Here is a 15024-nt window from a genome sequence, read left to right as displayed (position 1 = left end):
TGCAGTAGAAATCAACCTCTTCTCACCAAGTCCTCGTTCTTCTGCCTTACAAATACACTATTTCCTTTGCTGTGCAGTAAGTAACCAACATGCATTTTTGCTTAGAACCTTACCAAAGATTCATCTAAGAAAACTTGAAAAATAAATTCCAGTGCCAGTGCCTATTTCATCTGAGCTGCAGTTAAGCAGATCTCCTCTAGATTCTTAACCTATGAACCAGTGGGTTTGTGGGCCACGTAAGAGGCGAAGATGGCATTTGGGAGCCAGTCAGGGAGCAAAGTTTTTCTTCAGAGTTTTTGCTTAGGCCCAGTACGAGAGCGGGATTACACTGCTATCCGTGGGCTGACTCAAATATATTACACTACTTGTATTTATGATGGCAATATTTGGCTGCTAGTGTAAAATACCCAATTATTATGCCTTCTGGTAGTATCAAAAACCTTTGAACTTAACATGAGACTACAAAGAACACACCAATCCAATGCATGTTTCATATACATATTTATATATATTTCATGTACAAAGTTACATTCTGAACCCCATGGATTCAATAATAGAAATAAATACTGAAATAACTACACTGCTATATGAGCTTTTCTGCTCACAGAAAAGAAGCCTCAAGTTTTAACAGACAGCAAGTTTAACGCTGTAGTATCCATCTCGGATTACAGAGGCAAGTAAAATTCAGCGTAAAGTGTCCAACAGACAAAACTTCCAAAAATTACAGACCATAAAATGTTTAAAATATATGCTTAAAAGATTGAGAAATGTGCATCAACAAAATTAATAAAGGAAACTTAATCTTGTTAGAGGGCGGGAAAAACATTTAGTGTATAGAAAAATGCTTTGAGGTGCAACACAGGTTGTTACAATATGGCATAACCCTGTTAGAAAAAACATTTAATTTCCCTAAAGAACTGTATTTGAGTTTACCGTGTCTCTTTTACAGAGCAGGGCCTTCACAAGACCCCGTCTCAACAGGGCCGCTTACAAGAGTGCTAAGTCAGGTTTAATCCTTTGGTAACTTTTATAATACTCACATGGAAATAAATATTCAGTTACACAGCATTTTAAAAGACACACGTTCTTTAGAACAGTTAGTATAATAAAACAGATTTAACATTTGTTTGTTACTAAGGCAGCCTATGATAAAGTGTCTACGCTCTGCCAGCTCTATCTGATCCAACGCAGGAAGACCTTTACAAGAAATGGACAATGCAGCAGCTTATACAACGCATTTCACCTTTACCATGCAAACACCCTTACCCAGGCAAGTAAATGTGCTGCATATTTTGTGCTCGAAATGTTTCCAAACTATTAACAAGCTGTAGCTATCAAGAGATTAGCTCCTATTTATATGATGCTTTAATCACATGAGTGTATGCATAAACACATTCTTGAGACGGATTTGTAGGAGTGTATTGTCATCTCAGTGCCTGAGTTTTCACGTGCTTTATTCACCATTCAAAGCGACCTTAAATAGAGTTTAGAAATCCCAGGGCACTGTGATGACAACAGGGACCCATCTAATCTACTGTACCTTAGGACAGGGGATAAAGTTTTTAAATGAGAAATACAGAGAAGTGCACATGCCTTTTATCTACACCCACAGCGGTACATAGTTAACTTACTGTTTTCTTTAAAACCCTTCCACTTTTAGACAGAAACAATCATTCTCTGAAAAATTTGCAAGAGTTGGCCCACTGAGGTGACTAAAATGGCACGGTGGACCAGATACATTTGGCAAAAGACCAGGTACACACTTGCCAGATTGAACTGCTCTAGTTGATAGCAGTAAAGCCGTTCAGAGAAAACAGCTCATGGCTAATTACAAATAAAATGCTACACAAGAACCAAGGAACAGAATTGTGCGCTTTTTTTCTGAGAACATGAGAATGTGACAATCAACCAGTGAGTAAAAGCTTTGGAGACTGTGTTTTCCAGAGAGGAAAAAAAAAAAAATATTAAGAAAATGGCAGGAGAAGCAATGAAACTGCACCACTCACAGTGAAGATTCTGCACAACAGTAAAAGTTTAGACAGCATTTTTCTTAGACATCCAATTTTGTAAGTTAATTCAGATGTGCTTCAGGTTCAGCATACATGTCTATGTAAGTTTTAAATAGGTCTTTCTAAGAGTGTTTACTCAGTTTACTTTCTGTATTTGTATAATTTTTAAAAAGCTCCCAGACTTTATATTTAAGCCAAAGTACTTTAGGAGTGACATTAAAGATGAATTTGGAAAGCAAATTATGAACAACATGCTCTCATCACTTTTGGCATTCTGAAGAGAAAAATACTACCAAGATATTAGACATCTTTAATAAGGATTTTTACTACATCATAGTTCATGTCCTAGATACATATTTACGAGAGGAACAGCTGTGTACAAAATATGTCGCTTAAAAAGTATTTATACATATAAATCTAACCAATAGACCTGAATGGAGTTCTTCTGGTTTATCAGCTATGATATGCATTTGAAAAAGCTGCCTAAATATATATTTACACAATAGACCTCAGCTAAATGTGTTCATTTAAAAAATTAAGAAAAATATATAAACACATGTTTGCCTGATAGACCAGAACTGCTCCTATTGCATAAAAATGTTTAGGCAGTTTTAAAAAAGTGTTTCTATATTTACTCCTCTGAAACTGTTCCGTTCTCTCACATAATCAAGTTACTAAATTTCTCTGCTAATCTGAACAGAACAGTCCCAGCCTTTTGGGGGTAAATGCTGGATGTTTATTAAAACCCCTCAAAACTTTTACTTTCCAGAGACTAAATGAAAAAGCAAATCTCGGTTTTAATGTATTCTGAAGTACAGAAATCATGAAGTATTTAACTTAGGACTGATACTAATGTAGGAAATTCAAGGTAAAAGCAAGACAGTCTTCAACTCACACTTATGGTTAAAAAAATAGATGGTGAGTAGACAGAATGTCAGCCTAATATTAGAGTCTTCTGACTTTCATCAATTTACTCAATCTTAGTGTTACCTGCTAACATTGTTGCTAACTTTTTTTTTTTTTTTTTTTTTTTACTAAACTGGGGTATGCAACTACAAAAAAATACATTTTGTACCTAATAATCTGGCACTAAAGTTCCTTTACAATCTCACTTGGGCAGAATGCATTTTTCCTGTACACTCTCAGTCTTTTCTCATGCTCTAATCGAGGTCTCTAACCTTCACACATGTAGTGCCTCATGAGTTTGACCAGCTAGGCAGAGAAGATCATTCTAGTGCTTAGGACATAAGGAGTTAAGACAAGAAAAGAACAAAAACATATCCCCTGTTCAAGAATTTTACAGTTATTTTCAAATTTATATCATCCTAAGAATACCCTTTGGAAACCAAGTTGTTCCGTGTCAGGGAAATGGAAAAACACTATGCTCAAAATTGCTCATTATTGAGGGCAGCAGTTCTCAAACTTTAAGTTTCAATAGTGAAAACATGTGATTTTATTTAAATATTGTCATCTTAATTCCTATACAATCCCCTCTTCCCCCCAGATATTCTGATGAATGTAACAAATTAAACCGTATACACTATATAAGCAAGACTTTCCAGGTTTGAAAACAGAAGCTGAAATTTACAGTTTGCTTTAGCCCTCACTGAATATTTGGATGAGTCTTAATAATCCATCTTATAATTTGTCAATTTTTTAATACTCTGGGAATAACTTTGCTGTTTTACTCAATGCATTATACAGTGAAATGAAGCTCAGTTGTAATAAAGCTGAACTCAAGTGAGACTACCAAAGAAGTGAACTACATTAGATTGCTGTGGTACAGTAAAACTAATGTCTCAGTTGCTTACTATGGTGTGCACACCAATTTTGAGAAAGATCTGATTTCATTATACTGTTCCATGTAACACGGGTGCAGTAAACCAGCACAAGCTAATTCCTGTATAGTTAAAGGTATGACAGATTTGCAAGATAAAGTTAAACAGCAAAGAAATGCTTCAACATCATGTAGTGAAACAGGTTTCACAAAATAAAAAAACATGCAGAAGCTTTTTTTTTCCTTTTTTTTTTTTTTTTTTCTTTTTCTTTAAGGTCTCCAGCTGCATCCTACAGGCTCACTCACTGCCACACATTACTTGCCACACTATCAAGTGACTCCTCTCAGCTTTGGCTACAGAAGGTTCAAGTTGTAGAGCTTCTCCAAGGAGTTCAGATTCTCCACCTTCATCACCTGAAAAACAGCAGCTTTGATTCAGGCACACAATAAAAAACAGTATTAACACCAAATGGAGCAAGACAAGCGACATCCAGGTTTACAAGCAAAACGCTATAAAAGACAGTAGTTGCCATATGCTCTTGTAAAAGCATATTCAAGACTGAATATATACATTACAAACTGAAAGTCTGTTGCATAATTATTTCAGAGCCTAGTATTCTGATGGTCATATTCTTCAGTTCTAGCCACCAAAATTAAATGCGGTTTCGTAAGTATCCATGTTCTACACATTTCATTACTTATAACACTTTAAGGCAGAAAAACAACCTAACTTGCAAACTTGCAGTATCTCCCAGATAGAAAGGGAGATGGTTATATGACGAGAAAGTGTGCTAGCATAAACACATAAACCATATAAAGTGCTCTGGAAATAAGAGCAGTAATTGAGCACAAGGGAGACAGCACCACATTCACATCTATGACGAACCTTTCCCCTTCTTTCCTCTTGTTCTAGTTATCCTAGCTTGTCACAACGCTGCACACACTGGCACAAGACAGACTTAAGCGTATTCTCCATTATTGCTCTTCAGAAGAGAAGAGCAGTTTTGTAACTGTGTCTAAGCTCTTGGTGACATGAGCTGACTTGGATCAAAGGTGACAGACTAACCACTAAACAAAACTGCACGTAGACAGTAATAAACCTCAATACAGAGGCAGTCTTGTGGTACAGAAGAACGTCAGTTTAATCAGATGAAATGGGAACTGACCTACAACTTCAGGAAGGTTTCAAGTCACAGTTTGGCTGGCTTTCTGGTTAGACTACTTTGGAGGTGTGAGAAATCTAAACATAGAATAGCCTGAACTTGCTCTTGAGCCAGTTTGCTGCACTAATGTGGTAATGGCTGAGCTAATGCAGCTATAGTACTGACGCTTAACTTCATGGCTTTGCATCATGCCACAAGGACAGCAAAACGCACATTTGGTATGTGGCTATACCCGCTTGGAAAAAGTGCAGAGTTTTTACTACTCACTACAGCGTGGCACAGAATTGCCTCAAGTCCTGCCTCCCCCGTAACTCCACTGGGGTTACCGGCAGGAACATGTTTTTCAATGATTAGTGGGATGACAGAATTTGTGCTGGCCTTCATGGGTTGTCTTTGTACTGTTCTTTGTGGGTTTTTTTTTGTTGGTTGTTTTTGAAAAACACTCTAGACAGATTTAGGCAAAAGGTCAGAACCAGGTCCAGGGGTTATGACTTCTTTTAGGCACTTTTTGTCAAGGTGTCTAGCTGCATATTCTAAGCATAGAACAACCACCACTCTCATTTTGTTCTATTTCCCCAGCAGCTTCAATTAAAAAAAAAAAGTTTACACAAGAAATCTTTTATGTTGTAGGATCATGCAAAAGTGCTACCTGAAAAAAACAGTGATCAAAATAAGAAGGGCATGCAAAGACAACAGCAAGCTACTTTTTCCCTTCACTCAAAAATGAGTAAATTTTAGTTTGAGTGTTCTTCACTTAATACATGACTTTTTTTGTAGTCAGTCTGCATATTTAAGTAACTAAGGATGTATTTTCCAGCAGTTTGAGACGGAAGACTAACCTGTCTAAGTAAGACAAAGTATAAATGGTAATGTGGTACATGACTCCAAAGCAGAGTTTCAAATAAACCTTTTTACACAGGCAACTCAGAGGTCATGGTTTATTGGGAGGAGAAGAGTAAGTTGAAGGTGTATGTTGGGGAGAATAGAGATACTTCTATCCTCACACCTGCTTAATAAAGACTATACACTGACTGACCACACAAATGCACTCTGCAATCACAACAGAAGTTATTATATGGTTAATGACCTTTCAGTATGAAGAGGTTACAACTGATTTTAAGCTCAGTATTTCTTACCCATTCTGAAGTCAATATATCCTTCTCCACCACTTATCACCAACATCGATTTTAAGGGACTCTGGTTGAAGGACTCTTGGGCTGGTTTATCAGCTGTTAGCTCTGTTCCACCACTACTCTGTGGGCAAACAACCTGACCTGGATTAAAAACAAAACATTTTTATGCCACATCTCACAGAATAATACCAGCTGTATTTGGTCATTGGATGATATACTTAATGCCTAATGATACACTTAAGTTTGGATTCTAGTATCTCTTCAGCGAGGGACAGAAAGCTAGCTTTGCTCTGATTTCATCTCTCTAAAGAGATGAAGAATCTGTTCAGGTCAGTTCAATGGAAACCAGAAAATTAAATGCCTCTTGATAGATTTCACAGCACAGGTATGCAGATCTAGAGAATGACATTGAAACAAGACTTAAAGACTTTCAGACACACAACTGAAAAGATTCAGCGCATGTCAGCCCATTAAGCAAACTTCTGTCATTTAATTCCAGCACGAGGTGCATAGAAGCACTGAGAGGGCATTCAGCCAGCGCTGCAGCTTCTAGGAAACTCTTAGCTTTTTCAACTGAGAGTCTTTCCTTTGTGGGCTTTTCCCTTAGTAGCTCATCCTTCCTGCAGGATGTCAGACTCTTAAATTGGATCTTACATCAATTAACAGTTGACTGCCTTCTTAATAGGCAAGCACTCACTCACCACAGTACCTTCTTCCCAGATGGAAACAAAGCACCTCTTCCTTTGTGACCAAACCCTTTTCTTCCCATTAAACAACACTGCACTTGGGAATCAGACAAGTCTCGGTAATAAAACACAATAAAACGTTTCTGAATGCACTATTTCATGCACTTGCTATCTTTGCCTAAACACTATGTTTAACTAAGCAAATGAAGGCAAAAAAGAAAGTTCATTTGAAGAATGGTAATAAAACCTCACCAGGTACTGCAACAAAGAATTTAACAGCATCACGGTGCCCATGGAAGCAAAGCTGCGCGTGTGCCATTGAACAATATGGTATGAATGTTCCCGGAGTCACTTTGTCACTGTTTTCATCGCCGTATACACGTATTACACTCCCCGGACGGTTTCCGGAGCCTGCTGCGGCTTTATTAGCTGTAAAAGAAGAGAAGCGTTTTCTACTTGAAAATACAAGTTACAGAAATGGTTATTTGTTAAGAAACCTTATGGTACCATCTAAAAGCTAAAGCCAACTTAGATAAAAATGAAACAGGAGGGCAGCAATGCCAATTCAAGACAGAGCTGGAAAGAAAAAAGATTGCATGCTTCGTTATTTTAAGTACATCAGAAAATGGAGCAGGATTCTTATTAGTCTAGCATAAACACCGGATTTTAATATCCTACTTTTGGAAAAAATAATTTGCGAAAGGACCGTATCTTTCATAGAAAATAAGTACCTCTAATGTGTTTCAGTATGAGCAAATTCAATGTACTTAAACATATAATTAAAGACAGTTTCATTCCAACTAATCATAGGGTATCCCCTTGCCAGCAAAAATTCTCTAAATATAGCCACCTGTGGGCATGAAGGAGCTACCCTATTATAATTCTACATCTAGTTTTTACTGAAGTTTTAAAATCCATTAAAACAGAGAAGTACTCATGCTAGACATACAAGCCATCTCCATTCCAAAGACTATCAAAGTAGTGAAAGAAACAGTGATTTGTAACAAGACAGTAAATGATGTGGATTAATGACACAAAGTTATAAGATATGGTATCACATTGGCTGGAAGAAAAACAAAGTCTGTATGAAAGTTCAGCTGCAACACAGGATGATATACTAAACTGCTGAGCAGATTGGTGGCCATTTAGCAAACATAAAACTGCTGCAATGCAGTAACTGCAAGTGGAAAAACATTTAGGAACATACAAAGGGTAGATCTATAAGGAGTGGGAAACAGCCTCAAAGTGGCTATTAGAAGCCTGAAAGTAGATTTTTGTTCAGGATCTGCACTTACCCCTCAGCCCCAGTAAACGTCCCTGGTGGAGGATTACAGCTAAAGTGAGAAAGGAGGAAAGGGGAAATGGATAGGTATGACAGTAGAGGAGAAGGATTAATGAGAACCCACCACTCTTATATTTTGGTTTTTGATAAGGTAGAGCTTAAAATTTTAGCTCCTAAAAACAGTAAATATCTAATTACAGAAGATTCAATAAAAAGTCACAAAGAACAGCATCTTGTTATAAAAGTTTCCGTACAAAATGGACAATGAAAGCACCGCCACTTTCATGTGCTTTATCGCTATAAAGTTTATTATTGATTAGCAACGTTTCCCCTTTCTCTCTTTCCTTGGCAGGAGGCTACCAAAATAATATAGAACAACTCATATTTCAAAAGGGAACTTGAAAACATCATCTGCGGATCTGGAAGATGCCCTGCTGTTGAGACCCAGGGAACTGAGATATGCAATTGCTTATACAAGGATGCGACTGTTTTTGAAAACCGTGACTATTTGTAACAAGGGTTCTCAAACCCACCATCAGGCTACCCACAAACGGTTGTTCTGATTCATGAACAACTAGCAAATCTGAAATTGAACTGAATAGCTTTAATAGGGATTTTTTTCATGTTCACTACTGTTTCAAAACAAACTCCTCTGGAAACATTGAGCTCGATGCAAATTAAGCGCTATAATTTTTGAAAGCATGATTTAAACTATTTCAAATTCATGATAGGAAGCCTGTCCTTCCTTAGTACGTTCATGCAATGCAAAAAAAGACATTTATTGAATGGATGGACGATGTAATGGAACAGTATGAGAAAAAAATGCATGTATGTGCTGTTCAACAAAGCAGATACAACATGAAGAGTTTTTACTATTCAATTACCCTAAAATATCACCTGTCAGACTGTACTACTTTCTATATAACAACCGTACAATTAGGACTATCAAATTTCTGTATTTTATTTTCTGAAACTTCTGTCCATGTGTTCTAACATTAGTCTCAGGCACAAGCGTTGGGTTGGTTTTTATGGGACTTTTTTTCTTGTTGTTTTGTTATTTTAAATGCAATAAATTTGCACACTGATTCTTCCCAAGCTTTACCTACTTAAGATTTGTTTTGCCTTTGAACTGGACTTTTTCCTTCTCCAGAGGTTCAACTGCCCATATCTGAATGCTTCCTCTCCCACCCTCAAGGAGTTTCAGCCTATGACAGAGGGGTCTGTTATTAAGCAGATACCTGGATTTGCATTACTGGATTTTTACCTAGAAGTTAGTGCCCTATTTGTAGAATGTGTTTACAACTCCTGTAGCTTTGAACATGTCCTTTAAAGCAGTTGGTACTACTGCTGTTGCAGTCCTTTATACCAGCTTTGTGATGAATTCTCAAGAGCTAAAGCCAATCAAATTGTATTAGCAACAATATCAACTTGTTCAAATCAAACAAAAATCTACTCTGGTGATCATATGGCAATCAAAACATAACATTAATTAGAAAACTAAAGCCATCTCTTCCAAGCAATATACTTCTATAAGTGCTGCTAATACTTTTAACACCTCTAAGGCTTCAAAGTGTCTCTCATTCAAGCCACAGCAACTCTGCTCAAATTGAAGTACAGGAGATTTTGAAGATGTGCTTTTTTGCTCAGAGTAATTGTAACCACGTACACAGATTAGGTGCTAAACATCACACAGGCCCAATCTGTTATAAACCTGAAAGATTCAGACCTGGCAGTAAAGCTTTCTATCCATTAGCAAGCATCTGAATGGCGTTTAATATTCTCTTTTTGTGTCTACAGCATATTGCACAGTGCTATTCATTTATATTTTACTTACTTTCTGTTAATGGAATGGAGATGATGACACCATTTCCTGTTCCTACCCATAAACGATTACAAGACACCATAAGAGCTGTGATTCTCACAAATGAGAATCCCAGTTTACCAGTACCTAAAAACAAAAGATGCTTTTCATCAAAAATTATGAGCAAGAATAATTTTAGTTCCATAACAGAGAATCTTAACTCCAACTCCCAAACCACGCAGACAAGTAATTCCCTCCCACTTCAAACAAAAACAAGGTAGAGGAGTACATTTAAGTTTTAAAGATAACCTAAAAGGCTAAAACACTCTGTTAATTAAGTTGTGAACCTATCCAGAAAGAGACTAACATTAACTGCGAGAAAGCACAAAAGGTATAACGGCTCCATAATGCTGCGCAAAAAAGTCTTTTGGGGCTTACAGTACCAGGGCAGCTTTTCAAACAAACAAACAAAAAGGTGAGTTTACAGATGCAAGATAATGATTTCTCATCCATTAAAATTAATTTCTCATTCATTAGCCCTGTGAGGGGAGCAGAAGGCAGCTGACCAGCTAAGCACATACTTGCGAAGGATTTCCCATGGCCCAATTACCTGTATTTGTTGTGTTATGTAGGCAGTCAAACTGCTCTTATATAAACATTAATGAAAAACATCAGAAAACTTATTAGCTTCAATAGCAATAAAAATTTGCTATTTTGCATTGGTGTGTTCTTGAAAAAGAGGCAATTTTTCCAGGCAAGTAATGGATTCTTCCCACTCTTAGATTTAGAAAAAGGCATCAGTACAGTAAAAAAGAGAAAGATTTTAGTGTCTCTATTGATGCCTGCCCAACCCAACCACCATTTTCCTCATTAGTTCTGAGTTTTTAGAGAGATCTTAGACATCAGGCAGGACCAACAGACTGCATCAGAAGACCTACCATCCTCATCATGCTTTACAGATTGACAGATTCAAGTTTTCACAAACAGGATTTGACTAGCCTTCCACCCACCCTTTCCCCTAGTTTGTAGTGAGAATTGCCTGATCCATAACAGGAAAAGAAAGCTCCAGACAGCAAGGGGTGTAAGAATACTACAGTTTTTCTCATCAACTTACCTAGCATTTTGCTTACATAAGGTTCAATGTCCACATCTTGTAGATGCTGATACGTGTGCGCATGATAGAGACGCAGGGTGGAGTCCAGACGAATAGACACCCACACCCCATCACCCACCCATGCCAGCTGCCTCACTTGGCTTTCTCTTCTTGGGTGTGCATCAAATGACTTCTATGAAAGATTGGATTTTAAATTAGAAGATGAAACAAAGGAAAGAGTAAGAAAGACTTCTCTGTTGCTCTTACACCGCCAATACTGGCAATTTTCTTAAATCATCTATGACCCTCTGATTTGCACAATCACTTGCAGGTACAGTGTTTAGCTTAGTTACAATTACCATATGATGCTGGTAAAGTAATAGTAAAAATGCTGATTCCCTTCCCTGGAGTGTGATCTCAAAGCTGTAGTTTCCTACCGTGTCTTCATTTACATGTTGTATTCCAGCCTACTCTGGCTTCCATCTCCATTTAACCCAGAGCTTTTTTGTTATAAGGTCCTCCTGTCACAGCACAAGATACATATGCCCAAAAAGTGTTTTTTCTTCCTAGTTCTGTCAAGCCTTGCTCTTGCATACCAATGCAGTGCAAAATACATACTATCCGCCAGCAAAACAATTCATTTCACTCTTGTATGAATTCCTCCATCTCAGTTTTCCCATATATACATATATATATTCTTCACAAAATTAGATTATTAATTGGGTGCTTGATATTTTCAGAAGAGCTAAGCAGTCACCCTCAAAAGGTCTGGCCCATGTCTCAGGCCAATTAGCAGAAGCTGAAGTATTAATACTGCTAATAGCTTTCAGAAACCTTAGCCACTTTCTGTACTTGAGATGCCAGGTACACATACAACACTGCGGAAACACCAGCTTATGCACCTTATATAAATAAACTATTCTATAACTGGAGGGAGAGTACATTCAAGATTAACACTTACAAACCTCTAAAGTATGCAAAGACAGATTACAGAAAAGGTTACAGGTGGGTGGAGAACATAATGAGGCATGCACATAGAGAATAAGCTGGAAGCCAGCCTTACGAACTCTGCACAAGGACACTCATCAGTTCCTGGCCAGCTAGAAGTGGAGAACTAACCCCGCCCCCCCCGCCCCCCCGGCTTAAAGTCTTCCAAAACAATGAAAACATCTTAAGAAAGTGTAACAGTATTTCCCCAAGACAAATTTGTTTGGTTGCTTGTTTCTGTACTGGTGAACAAATAACTGTTCTCTAGAGTACTCTGGAGTTTGAGCTGTAGCATGAGACGACATTAAAACATAACATTTAATTATTTTAAGCACCATTTTAACTTGCCTCTATTTTCATGGCCTTTGGTTGAACAACATAGATTTTGTTCCTGTAGCCACACCAGACTTTGTCATGTACCACTGTCATGCATCTTATCGAATGATGTGGCCGGCCCAGATCTAAGAGGTGATAGTTCGTCAAATCCCATTGACCATCTTCAAAAACAGAAGGAAAAGCAAAAAATGAAACAAAACATAGGTTCCTATGAGTTTAAAAATTATTTAAGAGTACAGGCAAATCTCTTACCAGTCTAATTTTTTAAAAGCACTGTAATAATTTGGATAAGTCAATAGAAATTTATGGCTAGGCTCCTCATAAAAAAACCCCTGCAACTAGTTATACTAACTACTACCATTCCAAATGCTCTTTTGTTTTTAATATAATAAGGTTGTACAGTGACTCATGTTTAAAACATATCAAAACATTTTTAAAAACAGAAAGTTACCTAGTGCTAAATGCTTTACTTGGATAGGCATCAGTATACACTACAACAAGCAACTACCCACACAGTGCTAGGCACTTGCTGCTTGACTGAACATAGAATTGTTGACCAGTGTGTCAAGATTTTTTAAAATATGCTGCAAGATCTTAAGAAATGCACTTGAAATCTACTAAAAGCATACTAAATTTGGTCATTCAACACCAAGTAAAATTCTTCTGTAGACCGAACTAAGCCACAGATCATCACTGACATTTACTCGAGATCCTTAAGGATTGTAAGCCACTAGAGTCTGAGTTTAAAAAAAAAAATAACACTAAAAACATAACAACTTCATCCCAGATGCATCTTTCCCAATATTTGCATTAGTGCTATGCAGCTCCTTTAATTCTTCTAAATGCTGAGCACAGCGATTTAAACTCCACAAGGAAAAGAACAAATGAACGGGGAGTCTGGAAACAAGCCAACAGATAAGTTCCAGTTACTTATAGTAAGACCTTCCCCTCCAGGTCCTTATTCTGGAGGCTGAAAGAACGGAACTTGTCCAGAAGTGGTTTAGGCAGAAATTCAGAAGGGATGCTTACAAAATTCTCATTGAAGGACTTGGCTGCAGACAATTATTAACACTAATAACAACACAGGAAACATGACTACTGAGCATGATGAAAAAAGTGATGAACAAAGTGGACTTAATCAACGGGCTCTTTGCTATTTAGCTCAGATAAATCCCATTCTCCTTCTCAGAGTAAGAAAAGATTCTAGGAGCGCACCAGGACAGTGCAAAAATGGTACTTGAAACTTCAACTGAAATACCAGAAAGATTTCTCAAGACAACATGTAAAAAGGCCATTGGGGAATACCTTTTCAAAACACTATTTAAAAATGGCACATTTCTTCCCTAAGTACTGTTACAACTTCACTCATTTCAAGATCTATTAGAATGCTTACCAACTCCTCGATGAAATATTGCTAGTGTTCCGTCAGCTAGTGCAACTAATACTATTCCTTTTACATGTCTGGGAAAAAAAGGAGGCACAAGAATACACACCATTAGACTGCATTTCTGAAACTGCAAGTTTAAAGTGAGGTATAAACATTTTATATTTCAGCATACTTTTTATATTCACGTTAGCCCTAGTGTTTTGATTTCTACAATACAGCTCAAGAGAAGGGACAGTAACAAGGCGTCAAAATCCAGTTCAGAAAGTTTAAAATATATCTAGCTACAACAGCTGAAGAAAACATCAAGCATAACAACCTATAACTGTTTTGAGTATACAGCTACCAAGAATACCAAGTATACAGCTACAGCTCATCATTTGAGCAACAGTATTTCCAACAGACACAAGATTCCTTTTATTTTCCTTACTCCCCAAAAGTTTTCCACTGCCCCTCAAAGAAAATGCATGCATTTATGGCAACTGACATTCCCAATATCTGAGGAGGAAATACAAAACTACTTAGCTATTTTAACAAAAGTTCATTATGATTTACATGACATTCTTTCAGGACTTACACAATACTGAGAATAGAATCTTTAAGTTTAATGGCATGAACACATTTCCTCCACTGGGCCACTGACGAATGAACATACAGGCTGCAAAGACAAATCAGGAGGGATTAAAAGCACTACAAAAGGTCGACCAGACAGGAAAAAAACCCCAAGCAAAACCCCTATAATTGAAATCCACAATCAAAGGGAAAATAAGTTTTCATCTTCCACTGAAAACTATGTATAGACTGAAAGAAAGAACTACGTAAGCAGCAGAATGGTTTTTCAGAGACATAAAACATTACCAAGTCCTTTGCAGGTACATCTGCAGTAAAAAGGGCAATATATTTTTCTAGCATAATAAAATATTGAAAGTTATGGAATTATCAGACCATAATTTCTTTGACTACACTCACACACACACAAAAAAACCCACCACAACTTTTCTGCAGGTGAAAGTGTTATCTGCCAAAAAGAGCTTGTTAATCACCTACAATACTTCTTTTGAATTCTATAATGCCTAAATGTAGCTAAGCGTACAAAGTTTAGGCTCTCTGGAGGTCTTCTTGCACTTATTCTTGACTCAAGACAGTTGTCAGGCCTGTAGGCACAAGAAGCAAGTTTAAAATAATTTTTCAAATAAAATTAACAAGATTAGCATTTTCTTACCATCCATTCTGCGCTCCAAGCCACATTGTCGGTAAAAGGCTACTCATTTTCTGTGCTTCTTCTCTCACTAGATCTTGCTCATTTGGCAAAACTGCAACGTCTTTATATAACTCTGACTCAGTACTAAAAAAACCGAACAGTTAAAATACAT

At 37.2% G+C, this 15024-nt stretch overlaps 1 protein-coding gene across 5 annotated transcripts in view; it reads right to left on the bottom strand.

The window, feature by feature from the left end:
• Positions 1–486: 486 nt before the first annotated feature.
• SPAG9 (sperm associated antigen 9) overlaps positions 487–15024 on the bottom strand; it is a 65888-nt gene continuing 51350 nt past the window's right edge. For 3 of the 5 annotated variants that reach the window (XM_075044409.1, XM_075044414.1, XM_075044411.1), the window contains 10 exons: positions 14874–14996; positions 14229–14309; positions 13661–13728; positions 12280–12428; positions 10966–11137; positions 9885–9998; positions 8064–8102; positions 7021–7197; positions 6086–6223; positions 487–4200 (listed from right to left, as the gene is read on the bottom strand). In XM_075044409.1, the coding sequence (XP_074900510.1) occupies positions 4085–4200; positions 6086–6223; positions 7021–7197; positions 8064–8102; positions 9885–9998; positions 10966–11137; positions 12280–12428; positions 13661–13728; positions 14229–14309; positions 14874–14996 (1177 nt within the window). In that variant the 3' untranslated portion in view covers positions 487–4084. The remainder of the gene's footprint in view (positions 4201–6085; positions 6224–7020; positions 7198–8063; positions 8103–9884; positions 9999–10965; positions 11138–12279; positions 12429–13660; positions 13729–14228; positions 14310–14873; positions 14997–15024) is intronic. The other 2 variants (XM_075044410.1, XM_075044413.1) reach the window with 1 other exon arrangement.

This window comes from Buteo buteo, chromosome 13 (assembly GCF_964188355.1).
Source record: "Buteo buteo chromosome 13, bButBut1.hap1.1, whole genome shotgun sequence".
In the NCBI taxonomy this organism is placed as follows: Eukaryota; Metazoa; Chordata; class Aves; order Accipitriformes; family Accipitridae; genus Buteo; species Buteo buteo.
This window is presented reverse-complemented; position numbering and strand designations above follow the sequence as displayed.